Source organism: Aquila chrysaetos, chromosome 7 (assembly GCF_900496995.4).
Source record: "Aquila chrysaetos chrysaetos chromosome 7, bAquChr1.4, whole genome shotgun sequence".
Classification (NCBI taxonomy): domain Eukaryota; kingdom Metazoa; phylum Chordata; class Aves; order Accipitriformes; family Accipitridae; genus Aquila; species Aquila chrysaetos.
The window spans coordinates 41261542-41277948 of record NC_044010.1 but is presented as its reverse complement, the minus strand read 5'-3'; the positions used below and the strand labels follow the sequence as shown (position 1 = coordinate 41277948).

At 35.9% G+C, this 16407-nt stretch overlaps 1 protein-coding gene across 16 annotated transcripts in view; it reads right to left on the bottom strand.

Annotated features, from left to right (window-relative positions):
• DMD (dystrophin) overlaps positions 1-16407 on the bottom strand; it is a 1198278-nt gene that overhangs the window by 804711 nt on the left and 377160 nt on the right. For all 16 annotated transcript variants that reach the window (XM_030020819.2, XM_030020811.2, XM_030020812.2 and 13 more), the window contains 3 exons: positions 7879-8067; positions 6978-7159; positions 1648-1798 (listed from right to left, as the gene is read on the bottom strand). In XM_030020819.2, the coding sequence (XP_029876679.1) occupies positions 1648-1798; positions 6978-7159; positions 7879-8067 (522 nt within the window). The remainder of the gene's footprint in view (positions 1-1647; positions 1799-6977; positions 7160-7878; positions 8068-16407) is intronic.

Genomic DNA, 16407 nt, shown 5'->3' with positions numbered 1-16407 from the left:
ATAAATAACACAAAATAAATAGAGTGAAAAACAGTTACTAATGAACAGTTAAAGACAGAAAGTCAAAATGATAAAGGTAAAGAGGAGAGGGAGCCAGGATGACAACAAACCAAACATATCATCTTTGCTGAAGTCTGTTTAATTTGAAGGGATCATTGCCTTTCATATCTTCTAACTTCTGGTTCCTCCCATTAATTTATACAATATTGTTTCTGAGAGGTCCAGAGTCATGTGAGACTAAGAAAAATTATGGGGGGGGGCTGGGTTTTGCTTTTTTGTTTGCTTATTTAATAATGAAGCAATAACGGTGCTATTAAAATTCCATTGTTTTAACCATTCTTTAAAAGGCAGCTTTGCTGCATACAATATATAATAAAATTATCTGAAACTTTCACGCAATACTTGAAAGAATGGAAAACATCTTGTTCTTCGGCTTACGAATAAGACAAACTATACACGAACAGAATTTTAATTGAAGTTAAAAGGAAAACATTTTCTTTCCACCCTATTAGCTAAATCATCTCTTGTACAGAAAACAGATTTGGAAAGTAATACACAAATAAATAATGTTGACTAACTCTTCACACCAAGAATAAAGAACTAGTATGTGGGAGAGAGAGATTTCTGCATATCTTCATTCAGAATATTCAAATACAAGCTAAATACCCATTTTCTCAATATTAGAAAGAAACAGCATAAAGAGTTTGCATAAATAAAAGGATTACATTTTACATTAGCATTCAAATACAAAATGCATAGAAATAGGAACAAAGTTATTCAAGTCTCAGTACACATGCATTCAAAATCTTCCAGGTTTATTTCTCTAATTACCATTTCACAATTACCTGCTGTCTTTTTTAAAAAAAGAAAATTTAATGGAAGAATATATGCTTAGCTAGCAAACCCACATACTGAAATGCATTGTCTCCTCACAGGGCAAGCACAGATAGCACAAATAGCAGCAGTAGAAGTAGCATTTGTTTTCTTCTTCTGTAGCACTCCTTAATCAGAATGCAGAAAAATCATCTTTAACACAGAAGTGGATCGTGCAGTCTTTTGCAGTTTTTGACCTCTTTTTTAAAAATCTGTAAAAGCTGGTTGCAGTTTGAATTGTTTTTCAGGATGATCTGCCCTCTAGAACCTGGACTAGCACTGACACAGGCCATCAAGTATCAAATGTTAAAATCTCTCAAGATGCTATGGAACTGAACTGCTTTGAACCGCTGATGTAGAAATATTAACAGGTTATCACAGTAAATCTCCATGACCTCACAAATCATCTGTTTTCTATACTTTTCTGTGTCTCCCTATCATCAACACGATGTGTTATGAATACAGAAGAAAATGCAGGTAATAAAAAAACCCTGATGTATTCTTATTGAACTGTGTGATGAAAGGATGTTACAGTTGCCTCATATTCTAGTATATTGTTTATATTTAAAAAGGAAGTAATTTTTTTTTTATATCAGGATAAAAGTCAGAGTTGTGATAAAATAACTCTACAAAAGTTTGTTAATTGTACAAAACAATCAATATTAAACCAAGATTCCATATTACTTTGCTATGTTCTAATGGCAGGAGTAGAGCTTTCAAAATGTCAAAAACTCAGTTTGGGTTTTATGCCTTTGGAAGCACACCATAGCATACCTTATGCTCTTCTACTTGACGCTTTAGGTCCTCTAGATCTGGACCTAAGGGCTCTGAATCGATTTTCTTTGTCCTTTCCTCTGTTTTTGTCAGCCAGTCAGCTAACTGGGCCAGCTGCTGATTCTGCAGATCCATTAGGATTTTATGTAAACTGTAAAACAAAGAAATAATAATTCCAACTTATACATGAAAGAAAATAACAGGTAGAAATATCTGCCCTGTATACCCTTAACTGATTTTCATAAGGCTACATCTAAAGCCAGAATAAAAAAAATATGCGTTCAAACACATAGCTGAAAATTTGTTGGAACAGTTTTGAATTAGGCAAACTGGTTTGAAACTTATTTTTAGAACCTGAGTACTGCATAGAATACACTGTCTGTTAAAGTTTTGGCTTCCAGTCGCATTTCTATTCGAACCGTTTGGAAGTTCAAAATTTCTGCTATCTGGTTTCTTAAAGCTTGTATTGTCTACTACAAGTACTTTGAAAAGTGCTCAGACAGCTGTACTTACCAGACTCCCTCAAATTTAGGATATTAAACAAAAGATATTATTAAATTTTGAATTATTCAATGGAGAATGCTCTGGAGAATTAAACAGGAAATATTTCAGTTTTGCCTAAACAAAGTATTTTGATAGCTCCAAAACTATCTGTCCAGAAATCCGTTACAACTCCTTCGCTTACACTTGCCACCTTTAGAAATTCTCCAAATCTTCCTAAACAAAATCTTCATCTTATCAAAAGTATTTTTAAAATAATGTGTAAGCTATTGCTGAGTGACAGAATTACAAGTAGTTATTTGTATTACCCATCTTTCACATAACATACAATTTTTAACTTTACTTAGATTTGACAGACCAAACTCACTGTCCTCAGTCACACTGAGCTTGGTGAAACCATTGTATGTTATAGTGTGTTACTTACATCTCAAGCACAAGTCTTGCAGCAAAAAGTTAGTTAACTACTTTCAGAACTCAACTTGGAGATTTGAAAATCGGAGTTGAACTTTCCGACTGAAGAAAACTACCGTGTAAGAAAGACAGCACAGTCCTACTCTACTCCACTTGTTTCTCAGTTGGCTTCTTGAAAACGTAGCCTGAATCAGAAAGCTATTGTAAATTTTGTCTCTCTGTGACAAACAGCGCCTAGAATTGCCCAACTTCACACTGACATTTCTCCCCACAAGGATATTTTAAACGAACGAAACATAAGTACGTTTTCTCCCACAGCACCTGCAGAACTGCAGACTGGCAGAAGTGTGATGTGAGCACACTGCTCCAGAGAAACGCGAAAGGTCTTCAGTTGCAGTTACGCAACTTAAGAAACGCTCGCACAAATCCAAACATGCAGCTTTGTCACAGTGTCAAGGTACGCTCAAGTAAAGCAAGTACTTCTGAGTTTGTCCAAACAATTTTGGATTGTTCCAAGAGACTTTGAACAAACCTAGAAGTGTATAATTTTGAAAATCCGCATCTAAGTATGTCCAAAGTAATCATCATTCTGTATTTTCCCAGACACACCTAATAGTTTTCAAACTAATCGCCACAGAAGATTGCATTGAACGTGTAAATATTTACTTTTTGGTACACGTTTAGATTTTTCTGAACTACCAGGATTCAATAACTGTCAACATCATGCAGATGTAATATGTGAAATCCTGTATCTCATTTGTAGCCTGTTCATATTTTAAGGTGCTTGTCTGAAACTTCAGCACTTCTGTTGTTGTTATTTATTTTATTTCCTACATTTTTTTGGGGAAAAAAAAAAAAAAAAAAAAGCCTTCCAGTTTTGAATCTTCTTCAATTGAGCTGAATGTTTGGTCTCTGATGAAATACTTATATAATTACTATTTCGTATTTATACAGTTAAAAATAAGTACTGTATACACAGTATTAATTCATATTGCAAAAAGAAATCGCTAAGTTCCCAATGCTGTTTGATGCTTTCTTTGTATATATCTCAGCTAACTCACACTCCATTCTTAGATACCATTCCTCAGTTTATAAGCAATCCTTGGGATCACCAATAAATTTAGGTATGCAAAATACTCTGAATCCTGTGCATATACTAACTGTCACGTTTTACACTCGAGGGCAGAGCTGCCATTTAGAAGGATCTAGACAGGCTGGAGGGACAGGCCAAGAGGTACCTCATGACATTCAACAAGGACAAATGCAAAGTCCCACACCTGGGAAGGAAGAACCCCTGGAACGATACAGGCTGGGGACTGACTAGCTGATGGAATTCCAGCACTAAATCTAACAAGCTCCATCACTCTGATATAGTTTTTCTGTCCCTGAAACGGCCTTTGCTTTAAAAAGAACAGGACATTAGATGAAAGACCTTCTCAAAATAACCTTTATCACTTTTATGCAAATAATAAATTTAGTATTGGTAAATCTTTGTTAAATAAGGATCCATTTTTTTTTATCGAACAGAAGTTTAACCAGATAACACAGACACACAGACTTCAAATACCCCAAAAGTAACAGGCAACAAGAATGAAGGAGATTTTCGAACAGGAGTGCAAATGAAATTAGTAAAAAATTCCTATGACTAAGGTATTTTAATCATAAAAACTTAGCTGTTACAAAAAAAGCTGTACTTTTCTTTCCTTAGGGCAGCCGACAACACTAATCATTTATCTCAGGATTATCCCGTGCATCTGGACAGATTAAAAAATAAATTGGCTGAGGACTTCTGAAACAAATAATCAAGTTTTAAAGGTAACCATAGGAAGACAAGTCAAACCAAAGTCTCTTGAAACAGGAGTGGTAATGGCGAGAAAATGTGAAAAGGAGTCTGTGAAACAAAGAAAGAATGATCAAAGGAATCCTGAGGAGCACATGGACATGAAGCATATCTTCTAATGCAGAGCAGCGGATACAGAAAAAGGGAGAAACTGCAGGCAAACGCAGAGATGAGCCAGCTTTATGGAAATAAAGACTTGCAAACACATTTAAAAAAATTAAAAGTTTGTTTTGAAATAAGGTTTAAGTTATACCTGTTTCTTGAATGGTACCTCACTGGTCCCTGATGGCACTGAGACAGTTTCGGGTGTTACACCTGGAGCTCTGTGAAGCTATGTTACTTTCTAAAACCAGTAATAATTTTTAAGAACTCCACTTGGCAGCTCTTGGAAGTAAAGGACCAAAGAAAACAAATCACAGGAGCAACTATAAGCAAGAACTGAAACTTCAACAGAACTTGAGACACTGAAGAAAAAAAATGGTTCCAAGAAATGTGAAGGGCTCCATTAATCCAAACCTCTAAATAGTAGATATCAAACAGTAATGTTTTTCTGTATTATCACTCTCAAGATTTTTTTCCTAAGAACAGAGTGTCATAGATCTTCGTAATGTACTATGATTTCAGGTCTTTTTACTGGAAATCATGTGTTAATTATTGATCAAAATGACCAGAAAATACATGTAGTGTCTTTTCCACTCTAATATCTCTCTTTCTTTACAGATAAAGTACAGGAAGCTGACACCCTGCTTTGTTATAACCCATGGTTCACAAGGGATTAGCTATCTCAGATCTAACTCAGTCCTCCACTTTCAAGTGTGTATTTTATTGCCTTACTTGATGTTCTAAATCAAGTTATTATAAATATTAAATACTATGCTTCATCTTAGAGATACCTTTTTAGCAATAAATGAAATGATACAGAAAGACTGCCAAAGTAAAGGGAATTTGATTTAAGAAAACCAAGATATGATGAAAGAAATACTTACTATATAGAATATTGATATTATTCTGAAGCAAGGAGCATAAACTTGAAAATGAAATAATCACAGAAAATAATTTAATCACAGTTGATTCTTAAGCAAAAGAATGTTTCTTGTTTCTTCCCATTCTCCAGGTACTTCCTGGTTTTCAAATTACTTCTATAAACATCTGATAGAGGTTTTAGTACTTATTGATATACCTCAGGAGACTATCATAATCTTTGTTTATGGTATGGCCCTCATAAGTTTCAAATACAAAATACTTTTTCATTGAATTAAATGTGTTTTAATAGTTGTGAAAACCTCCATAAAGTGGTAAATTGCATTAAGGTTTCCTCTCCAGTGGTGTATTTAACACTCTGAGATAATTTACTACAGAGAATCCTATCTGGGGAAGGGCAAGAAGAAGAAATGAAAAAACAGGCTGTTTTCCTTCAGCACGCTAATATATTCCTTCCTGGAAGAGTCAAATACTTTCAATACCTAGTGAATATATGGGAAATCCAATTTGGGCTGCTTTTACGCAAAGGCATTGCTGTGTTCCAAACTTCCTCTGATATTCTGACCTCCTAAATCACTTTTCATAAGACCCTTTCATTTTTATACTATCCTTTATCAGTATATCTTTCTTCTCTCTTTGTCAATTGCTTGCTTTTGTTTCCCCTGTGCTGTAAAGTGTGCTACCCTTTATTACATTTCCTATAGACATGACAACAGAGGATAGACAGCCTTGCTGTTCTCATCTTCACAAAACCCATCTCTGTTTGGATAAACATGCCACTGTTGCCTTAAAGAGTAGATTACAGCAACGTGCTCAGAAGATTATACTTTAAGCTGAAGTAGAAGATAGATCCCGAGAGTTTAAATTTTATATAATAACCCAGAAATATATTACATTGTGATATGAAAGCTGTCCATAATCCTCCAGCTGGTGCTTGAAACACAGGGCTTTGACCCAATAGGTCAAAATTAGCCATATTTAAGTACACCACTCCTGAGAAATTTTCTCTTGCCCTAATCCAAATTTCATTGAATTTATCACAGAATTTTTTGTATAAGAAATTAAATAGTAGCACAACATTCTCTGTGAAGCCCTTATCACTTGTCTTCTACCGATTTTGTATTACCCAAATATGACAGACTTCAGAAGATACTAGACCATTCAATTCCCCAAGCAATGACCTATAGCTGCATCTGGGAGATAAGTCTAACAATTGGTGTCAAAGGACATTTCAGTAGACACAGTACCACTCATAGAGGTGAGGTTGCTACTTGCATGTGTTGATTCAAATGAAAATAAATATGGCAAATAAAAACTGCCTGCAGTAAGATACCACAGAGTCTTCTCTCCAAGAAAATAATAAAGCTGGAGGAAGTTAGGTTGAAACATCTGAAACCCACCAACAATTCTATAGAGTGTCAAAGTCTCAAAACAACATGCAAGCTTCAAAGTCACTACACACCAAATTTCAGATTAAAAAAGATCTGAGATGGAGAACTGTTCACAGTGAAGTGAAAGAAAATCCCAACCTTTCGCCAAGTTCAGGATTGTTTCAGTCAAACTCCATATATATTATTTTACCTGACATATTACTTACTTGCTTTGTTTTTCCATACTTGCTACCCTGAGACTTTCCCATCGAGAATTAAGTAGATTCATTTGCTCTTGGATTTCATTCTCTTCATCACTTGAAAGTTTTCCAATTGCTAGAAGTTGACTTCCAACTTGCAAAACATTGCCAACACGTCCTTGGTGAGCTGTTAACTCCATCATGAAACCCTGACAATAAAAATAAAATCCAGTTTTAAGTTTGACTCTTTGGAAGGGAAGAACAGACTTTGGAGAAATATCTTCAATTCCACCACTTTCCAAACATGATTTTCAAATTTACTTTTTATTTTTTCAACCCTTCCCCACACCTCCTAACACAAAACAGAAATAAACACTTTCACTTTTTTCGTAGGTCAAAAAGTTGTTTAGTCTGGAGAACAGAAGGCTGAGGGGTGACCTTATCGCTCTCTACAACTACCTGAAAGAAGATTGCAGCAAGGTGGGAGTTGCTTAGTAACAAATGATAGAATGAGAGGAAACGTCCTCAAGTTGCAGCAGGGGAGGTTTACACTGGATAATAGGAAAAATTTCTTCACCTAAAGGGCTGTCAAGCATTGGAACAGGCTGCCCAGGGAAGTGGTGGAGTCACCATCCCTGGAGGTATTTAAAAGACGTGTAGATGTGGTGCCTGGGGACACGGTTTAGTGGTGGACTTGGCAGTGCTAGGTTAACAGTTGGACTCAATGATCTTAAGGGTCTTTTCCAACCTAAATGATTCTACGATTCTAGGGCACAGTCTCCAGTACTACCTTTAAATTCTCCAAATCAAAATTTAAAACAAGAAAAAGGAATAAAATAAACTAGAAATATCTTTGTTCTGTAATTTTGACCTTATTATGGGATACAAGCAGATAAATGACTACTGAAGGAGTAGTATAAACATATACCTCGTGGGTGTGAAATTGTTCTTTAACAACTTCTACATCGTTGGATATATCTCCTTGTGCTTGTAATGCATCTTCGGCAGAGAGAAGCCACGTGAGTACTTCCTCTAAAGCAGTTTGGTAGTTTTCAAGATCCTTTTCAGACCCCATCCGCATGGTGCTAAATGTCTTTTCTTCAACAGTTTCTAAAAACTAATCAAATCCAAAATTTTAAGAGTAATGTAAATAGCATCTGCTTAGACAGTTCCACAAAGGAATAAATAGAACACCATTGTCTTGTATAAAAACCCCAGCTTTTTATAAAACAAAAAAATATCAGATGGCTAATGTGTGGAAGTACTTATTAGTATAAAAACAGTTAATTGGCCAAGCTCAGTTAAGACCGAGGGAAATAAAAAAATCTCATATAAAATTACATATTTTACACTAGAATTCAAAATTCCTACCAAGTATTCTGAACAATGACAATATTTAAATTATACCTGTAGAGTGCTGTTATACATGTTTTTCAATAAATACTCTGATCTTTCATTTCTAGTTTACTGTTTCTTATTTAAGTATTTTCTCTTGGAAATGAGAGAGAAATTTATTTCCCACAGCAGCTAGTAAAATTATATCATCAAAAAAGCAGCAAGCTACATGCTGACATTGCAGAGAATCTGTGGAAAACACAATATAAAAAAGAAAAGCAACCCTTTACACTACATGCAATGCTAGGCTTGAGCAATCCATAGGCACCCATTTTGTGAAAACCATTCTAGAAAGTTGAAAAAGCTCAGAAATCTCAGGTAAAATCGTAACTTTTAAAAAAAACAAACTGAAGTGCATTACTGTTGATTTCTCTTTCCCACAAAGGCCACCTTTATATTCATTTTTTAGAAGCCAGGTGACTCTTACAAGCACAGAATTCACACTTCTGTTCTGCTGCTTAAAGTCAAGAGATATCAACAAGTATTTACTGATTAGTATAACAGTAGAAGATGAGGACAAAACAGAAGCATGAAATACAGGTTTGCTAGAGAAGATATCCCACAAGTTTTTCAAAAAGTTCTGAAGAAGTTTAGCTACTTTTCTAGCAAGATAGTATAAAAACAAGCTCTTCACATAAAAATTTGCTTATGCTTTTATAAAAAAATGACATCAATGCACTTAATGTTTTCATAGTTGGCAGAAATTGTCTCTACTGACTTACTTGTGCCAATAAAACACTCAAAGCAGCCTCTACAGCCTTTCGTTGTATTTAGGACAGGAAGTCAAAGTTTATCACTAGAACCGAAAGCAGGAAGTATAATGGATGTAATGTGGTCACTTCAAATGAAATTTTCAAACTTCACCTTCACAGTCTAATGACATTTGGTAAATGGAAACGAAAAGAGTTTCTTGGCTAGTATTCCAAAGTATGTACTCATTCAAAAAATGGCTATTTTCTGACATAAGGAAATCAGAAAAGGGCTAGAGGAGGTATAACCAAAGGACCTTGCGGAACAGTGTCAGTAATCCTTGTATTTGGTGGAGAGAGGAAACAACAACTTTTCCACCTTCCCTCAAATCTTACAGCCTCACTGCCAGCAGAGAGTTGGGATCAGTCAGGAGGTGACAAAGCAGAGGAATGGATATCAGCAGTGCTTGAAGTATAAATAGTTAAAAAAAAAGAAAATATTCCTTTATGGATAGCACAATTGAATAATTCTCAACTGCTGAGCCCTAATAAAGTCACTAGATCATTACGCCTTCTCCTTCCCCATGCATTTTGGGGAAAAGAAAAAATAAAACAAAGAGAAGAACCATCAGAGGCTGAAATAGTAGTAGCATTTTGTTATTCTAGAGTGCATTGAGCATGCGGAGTATTTGCCCTCAGATTTGACAGTGACATATGCAGGGACCCCCTGGGATTGTCAAATGAATTAAAAGAAATCATTCTCACTGATTTCATAGGTAAAATCAAGTTACACACTTTCAAAACTGTGCTAACTTTACTCCTGCATCTTTAAGCATGTTCTCTGTTAACAAGCCAGAGTAGAGCAATGGCCACCTTGATCTGAATCTACATAAGCAGAGAATATTCACATTGTAAAAAGTCTACAAGCATAAAAAACATGCCTCAAAGTCAAGAGTTGGTTTTGACTTGACAAAACACATACTTTAAAATCCACTGTTATACTCTATCTTCACTACTTCTGCCAGTGCTGTTAGCTCTCTGAAAGATAACTGTACATCCTTCCTCATCCTGCCTATGGAATGAAAAACAACCACTCAAATCAGCAGAAATTCAGGCTGTTGGCTCAGCTGTAAATGGAACATCAAACCCTAAGCTAAATATTCACACTTGGAAGTGGATAACTATTAACGTAATGCCTATGCCACACACTGTGTATTAAAAAGCAAAAAGAAACAAAAAAGTGTCTCAAAGTAATATTCATTTGCTTAAAGATTATTCATCCCATAATACAAACCAAATTTAAGTATGCAGATCCTACAGCACCAAGAATATTTCACACTGAAATAATCCACATAACACAAGCAACAGTGGAAACCCCTGAATCTTATAAATCATAATGGCAGGTAAATCCATTTAAAAAACCAAAATGAAACAACCAAACACAAACCCAACACCTCCTGTGAGTGTCCTCATTTCTGAATACATATGAAATCTTTTCAGCATTCCTAAAATACTGAGAAAAAGTAGATTTTTAAGGTATTGCATATACTACATTGAGAACAAAGATATAGAGTTATTAATAGAGACTTCTAATATAAGTTGTGATGGCTGTTTCTAACCATAATTTTTAAGAGACTGAAAAACTATTAGGACACGCTGAAGTTAAATTGTTATAGCTATATATTGCTAGGAAGGCTATACTTAGGAAAAAAAGCTGCTTAAATATGCAGAGAGTTTCATTCTTGAATCAAAAACTATTCTTAATAAAGTATTTAATGATGATGCAAAACTAAGTTGACTGGGTGCAGCCAAGGCAAAACATTTACAAGAGAGTAATCTACTGTAAAACAATGCACGCATGATGACATAAATGTTAGGGGGAAAATTTGCATGAAAAATTCAGATGTTTGATGAAGACTGCATCACATCTAGCTAGGAATCAGTCAGCCAGTCCGCTCACAGATATTTTGAAAAATGGCCAGACATTTTTGCAGGGAAAATAGTCCTGGTCGTTATTACAGACTGATGTAGAAGGAAAAAAATTGCTCTGGACCCATATGGCATGCTCTAGAATATCTTTTTTTCTTTGCTGCTGCACATAGAAGAATTATATCTAGATGAAAAGATGGGAATTTGAATTTTTACACACTTCACCATCTTCTGCTGGGGTGTGGGGCCTGGAAGACCCCCAGGACTCTTAAGCTTTAATTTAAAGTATAAGGAGAGAAAATAAAATGCCTTTGACCTTCAGAAGCCTGGAAAAATGAGGTATGCCTAGCAGCTGTATGAATTAATTCAGAGTTTAAATCATGAGCTTGCAGCTGCTTCAGGGTAAGAAAGCGAGGGGAGGACGTGTTCCTCACCTAGTCTTGCATTACGTTCCTAAAGGGAGGAGAAGGATTGGACACGTGTTAGTAAATTCTCCAAGAATGTTTCTATTAGTTCATAAAGACTGCTTCTGAGTTTTAGAAATTAGTTGGGCAGTTTTAGAAAGTAGTTTTGCAGTAAAGATTTAGGGTTCATTCCAGCACTTTTATTTACATGATATATTTTCTTCCTTCAGAAACTGCCTGTCTCACTGTAAAAGATGCAGAACCTGGCTCTAGACATTTAGAGCTTTAAAACTCAGAGGCATAAAATTTTAAAGAAACATTTTTTTTAGTAAAGGCAAATTTAAGTCCAGAGTAGTTTTCTCATTTTGAAAACTCCCTTTGCAGTATTACAGCCTCAGAAAGTAGCACACGTTATTCACCCTCTAACTATGCCTCTTACCACGTAAGACTGATACAACTGATAATTCTTTCAGTTCCTCCAAGTCTCTCATTACAAAATCATCTTTTATGTGTCTTTAAAATGGCCAAATTATAACTGTTAAAATGTTAAATGCTAAAATGTTCTTTGCAATAATCAAGACTGTTTTTATTAACAGATAACATCAGACAGAATAGTTCAGTCATTTCTAGTAATAAAACTAAGAAGATACATTGGTCAGACTGTTTGTTATTATAATGTTAACTATTTCCTTGTTCTAAATGAGGCTTGCGTTTGCATTTTTTAAGGATTTCAAAACTGCCTTTGTGAATGAAAACGCCTTGAGTCAGGAAGATGCGTTTTTTTGCTATTCATATGAAAATCCACCCAGGTCTGGCCTTACCATAAATCTGAAAAATTATAGGTTTTGCTTGCTCAGTTGAGACAACCTAGGTTTTTAGTACCTGATTTTCTCAGTGGTTCCATTTATACTGCAGATATTTCCACCTGGATAAATTGGCCTGTCCTTGCAGCTGCAGTTTTGAGATGCGGCAGATTATTAGTTCATTAAAAATCAATAGAGCTTAGTCAACGTGCACGTTGAGAGGAAAAAAGCCAGAGCCAAGCAGTATGGATGAAAGTGCATTACAAAGGAAAGAAAATGCTGGAACTATTGACAGCAAAGGGGTAATAGAAAATGAATCTCTTCAACTACTCTATTAGGTACAGTTGGCACAAAAAAAAGACTGAAAAAGACAAACAAAGAATTTACTGGCATTAAAGTTTTGTACCTTGGGCTCTGGAATGTAGAAGTTGGCTTAAGTCAGCTGAAAGCAAGTGAAAAAACTGGAACCAATTGGGTTGGGAAAGAGAGTAAGACTGGGAACTGCAAGGACAGGTAAGGTAATATTAAGAGTTAAGAGACGGGAACCGAGGCTGCCAGCTACCTGGAATGATCGAATTTTCTAACAATTTAACAACTGTTTCATTTTACATACGTGGTCAAATAAGTCAGTGGTTCACAAAAAGATTTTCTACTTAGCTTGCTTTCTTCAGCACACCCGGACTTGGAAAAAATATCAAAGCAGGTTTTGGTTAGTAGCTGCTTGACCCGTTTTTCCTCAAAGCGTATCAAAACATACTTGTTTTATTAACTCTCTAGGAAAATTTTTCAGCCTATGTTTATTTAAGAGTTTTAATTATATTGAGTTTTTTGTTCTGACTATAAAATGTATTGCTGTTTGAAGAATTACTGATGACAAGACACATAGTACTTGCCTCTCTAAGGAAGGCACTTCGTATTCAAGCAATTAAGAATCATGGCTCCAAACAGTAATATGACTTGATGTGGATGTGTAAATCAACCGACTGTGACTGAACGGAATTACTTTCACCATACACCTACAACAAAATTATGATTTCTTCCTGTTGAAATGCCTAGTCTACCCACCATTCTTCAATTCTTCCCTTTTGTGATCCAAGAACAAGGCACATCCTAAAGGGACATATATTTCAGGTGCTGTCATGTCGTGCAGTAGACTGTGAGGTCATTTGGTCTCTATATAACTCATAAATAAGAGTACTCTTCACATAAAGAAAGGTGAAATTTTCACCCCAGGATAGATTTTCAGTATTAACTAATGACTCTTCGCAGAACTCTCCAGTAGTAAATGGCAACAGGATCCTAAAATTATATCACAGGTCAAGAAGCCTGTGGTCTGTTCCCAGTAGTGCTAACAACAAGGCGAGTAACTCCAGATCAGCAGATCCAGCTCCCTTGGCAAATGTCGATTGTGTTTTATACTGTCACGTACATAAAAAAAGGAAAAGGTAATTTTATCCATTGATCACGATCAGCCTACCTTAAAATTTGAATTGTGATCACGGTATCATGCAGTAGCATGAAAAATATTCAAGGTGGGACAAATAATAGTCACCTTTATTTAATTTTAGTTTTTAAAAACGTAAATTCTATTTGTAGTAAGGACTTAAGGAACAGCCACTTAAAAGCAGCCTGTTTTGACAAAGACCTTTTAAATGTTCTATGTTCTTAATTAAATTGTATTCTAAAAATCTCCATGAGCAGAAAAGCCCTTAAAAGTATAAACAGAAAGTGGGATGGAGACAGGTGAATTATATCTTAGCCAAAAGAAATACAAATGGACTATCTAAAAAAGTATTGAATTATTTCTTTAGCATGTCATATAGGGGATTGAGAAACAAACGCAGACTTTATTCCTTTTCTCTCTGGCAACAGACAAGTGGAGAAACAGACATAAAAAGCTATTTTGCTAAAATACAATAGGAGATTTCAAGATTAAGGCTACAGAAATGCAGGCCAAGAATAAGTTAAACAACAACAAAAAGAAACCAAAAATCAAGCTTTTTTTCATTTTTATATGCACTTCATTATGCATTATGCATACAGCCTTATAGTTCAAAAAACTATGAAAATGTATACTTACAGTGCCATCATTCTGGAAGGAAAAGTAGCTTTCTCTTTTCAGCATCCTGTTTAGTTGTGGCTATCTCTTTCTTTCATTTTATATTCTATCTCTCTTCTGCTCTTGCTGTCAGCAAAATCAGTGTTATCCCATAGCAACTTTTACTTTGATTATGTCAGTCATCTGACTGATTAACATATTCTCTTTCCTCACTGACTTTATGAGAAACTGTTTCTCTTACCTGCACCTAACAGAAGAGTAACTTTGACAGTGCCTATCAGTTGTACATGCATATACTTGTTCCTTCCTTCCTTCCTTACTACCACCACTAAGCTTCAAATTTTCTTCGGTATTTCAGGTATTCAAATCTTTTATTCACTCCATAAGACTTCTGATACTTACGCTACCTCGGTAGCGTTCCTTTCCTACTGTCACTTTACCTGAGGGCTAATCTCTGCCAAAGCAACACGCCTTTTTTCTTCTTTTCTAAGGAGAAAAGTGCTTTTCTTATACGTCTGAAAATTATTTCTTAGGCCTGCTCCCATACTGTTTCAATGTCTCCTTTGAAGTCATTCGCAATGACTGCTTTAAGAATCTTTGTCCTCTCACGCCAAATAACGCTCAAACCAGCTTAATAGCTATCACACTCATTCCTACGCTCCGCAGTGTAACGGAACAGAATTTGCAAGCTCTCTGCACAGGCAACTCCTACTTGTAGGGAAGAATGTCTTGCTACACAAAGAATTAAGAGGGCACCTGTGCAGTCAGGAACGAGCAGCTATAGGTTTGCTCTGCTCACATATGAGCAGCACACTAACATTGGTCTGACCCCATATACGACAGACATTAGCTGCACGCTTACTATTTTGACTATTCTATTACGTTGCTTTATGAAGACGGGCTGGGCTATGTGGAACGCCCTTGGATGAAGGCACATTAACTTCTGCCTGATGAGCCACTGAGCCTGCTCGCAGACAGAAAGTTCTCTCGACGCAGCTCACTGTGGCACGTGCTAGGGTAACAGCACAGACCTTGGAGCCAGACGAGCCAAGCTTCAGAGTTGAGCAAAAGAGAAACTGCCCAGGAACAAGAGAATACTTGGTTCCACCCGCTGAAATGCAGAAAGCCACAGAACTGACTGAAATGAAGGGCTGAAGCAAGAACCAGCCTGCACAGACACAGTGTAAGAGAGAACAGTTTTTGAGAATTTTTTTAATTTCTATTTCAACCTGTACAATCACTTTTTTCTCTTTAGTAAGGGAAGCATTCATGTGATTTATTAAGAGTACGGGTGTGCGGGTTGAGCCTCCACTTACACACATACCTCTGGCTGGAATTAGACATTGTCAGCCTTCAGAGCCTGGGCATCCTCTATAACTATTCCAACATTTCAAACTTCATCTCAGACAATACACTAGGAAAACCAAAATCAAACAGAATGATGGAAAGAGACCACATTATATTTTTCCAGCTATCTGAAGTAGTTGAGCATAAAACAGGGAATGTTATCTGTTTCATACGACGCTTTGTTCTCTTCCCCTGCAGTAACCTGTTTAAAACTTTATTGTCATTCCAAGCTATAATTCCATTATATAATCATTTTACACTTCCATTATATGTTTTAAAGGTAAAGGAAAAAAGGCAGACTAACATCTATTCTACCATCTTTGCCCAGAAGTAATAACCCTCTGTTGCAGAGTAGAACACAACAAACAGCAACCAGCTGCAGTAACGTTGACTAAATTTTGCTTGTGGAAAGTCTGAAAATAATTCCTTATTCTTTAGAATTTCTACATGTAAAGCAGTTTTATAATATTGTCCTTGATAGCTGATAAAGCTGTCTTTTTTACAAAATACACAAATGCGACAGAACAACATCCTCTATTTGCCTATATATATCTATACTGTCTGGAACTTTTCTAAGTCCTGTCTTGGCTAGTGGAATTACAGCTTAATTAAAAAGGAATAAAAAAAGGTTACATGCTGCAGCCTCCCAGCAGTCTCTGTAAGAGGCCTTACCATATTCACTATTGCAAACACATCAGCAAATCAACATAGAGTTTTGCTTAATTAGAGGAGAAATATGGTCCACCACACAGTACTCACTAGGGCTACCACTACTGTTCTTGGTTACCGAGTTCCCCAAATAAATGGAATTCAGCAGTATTAACATTAACC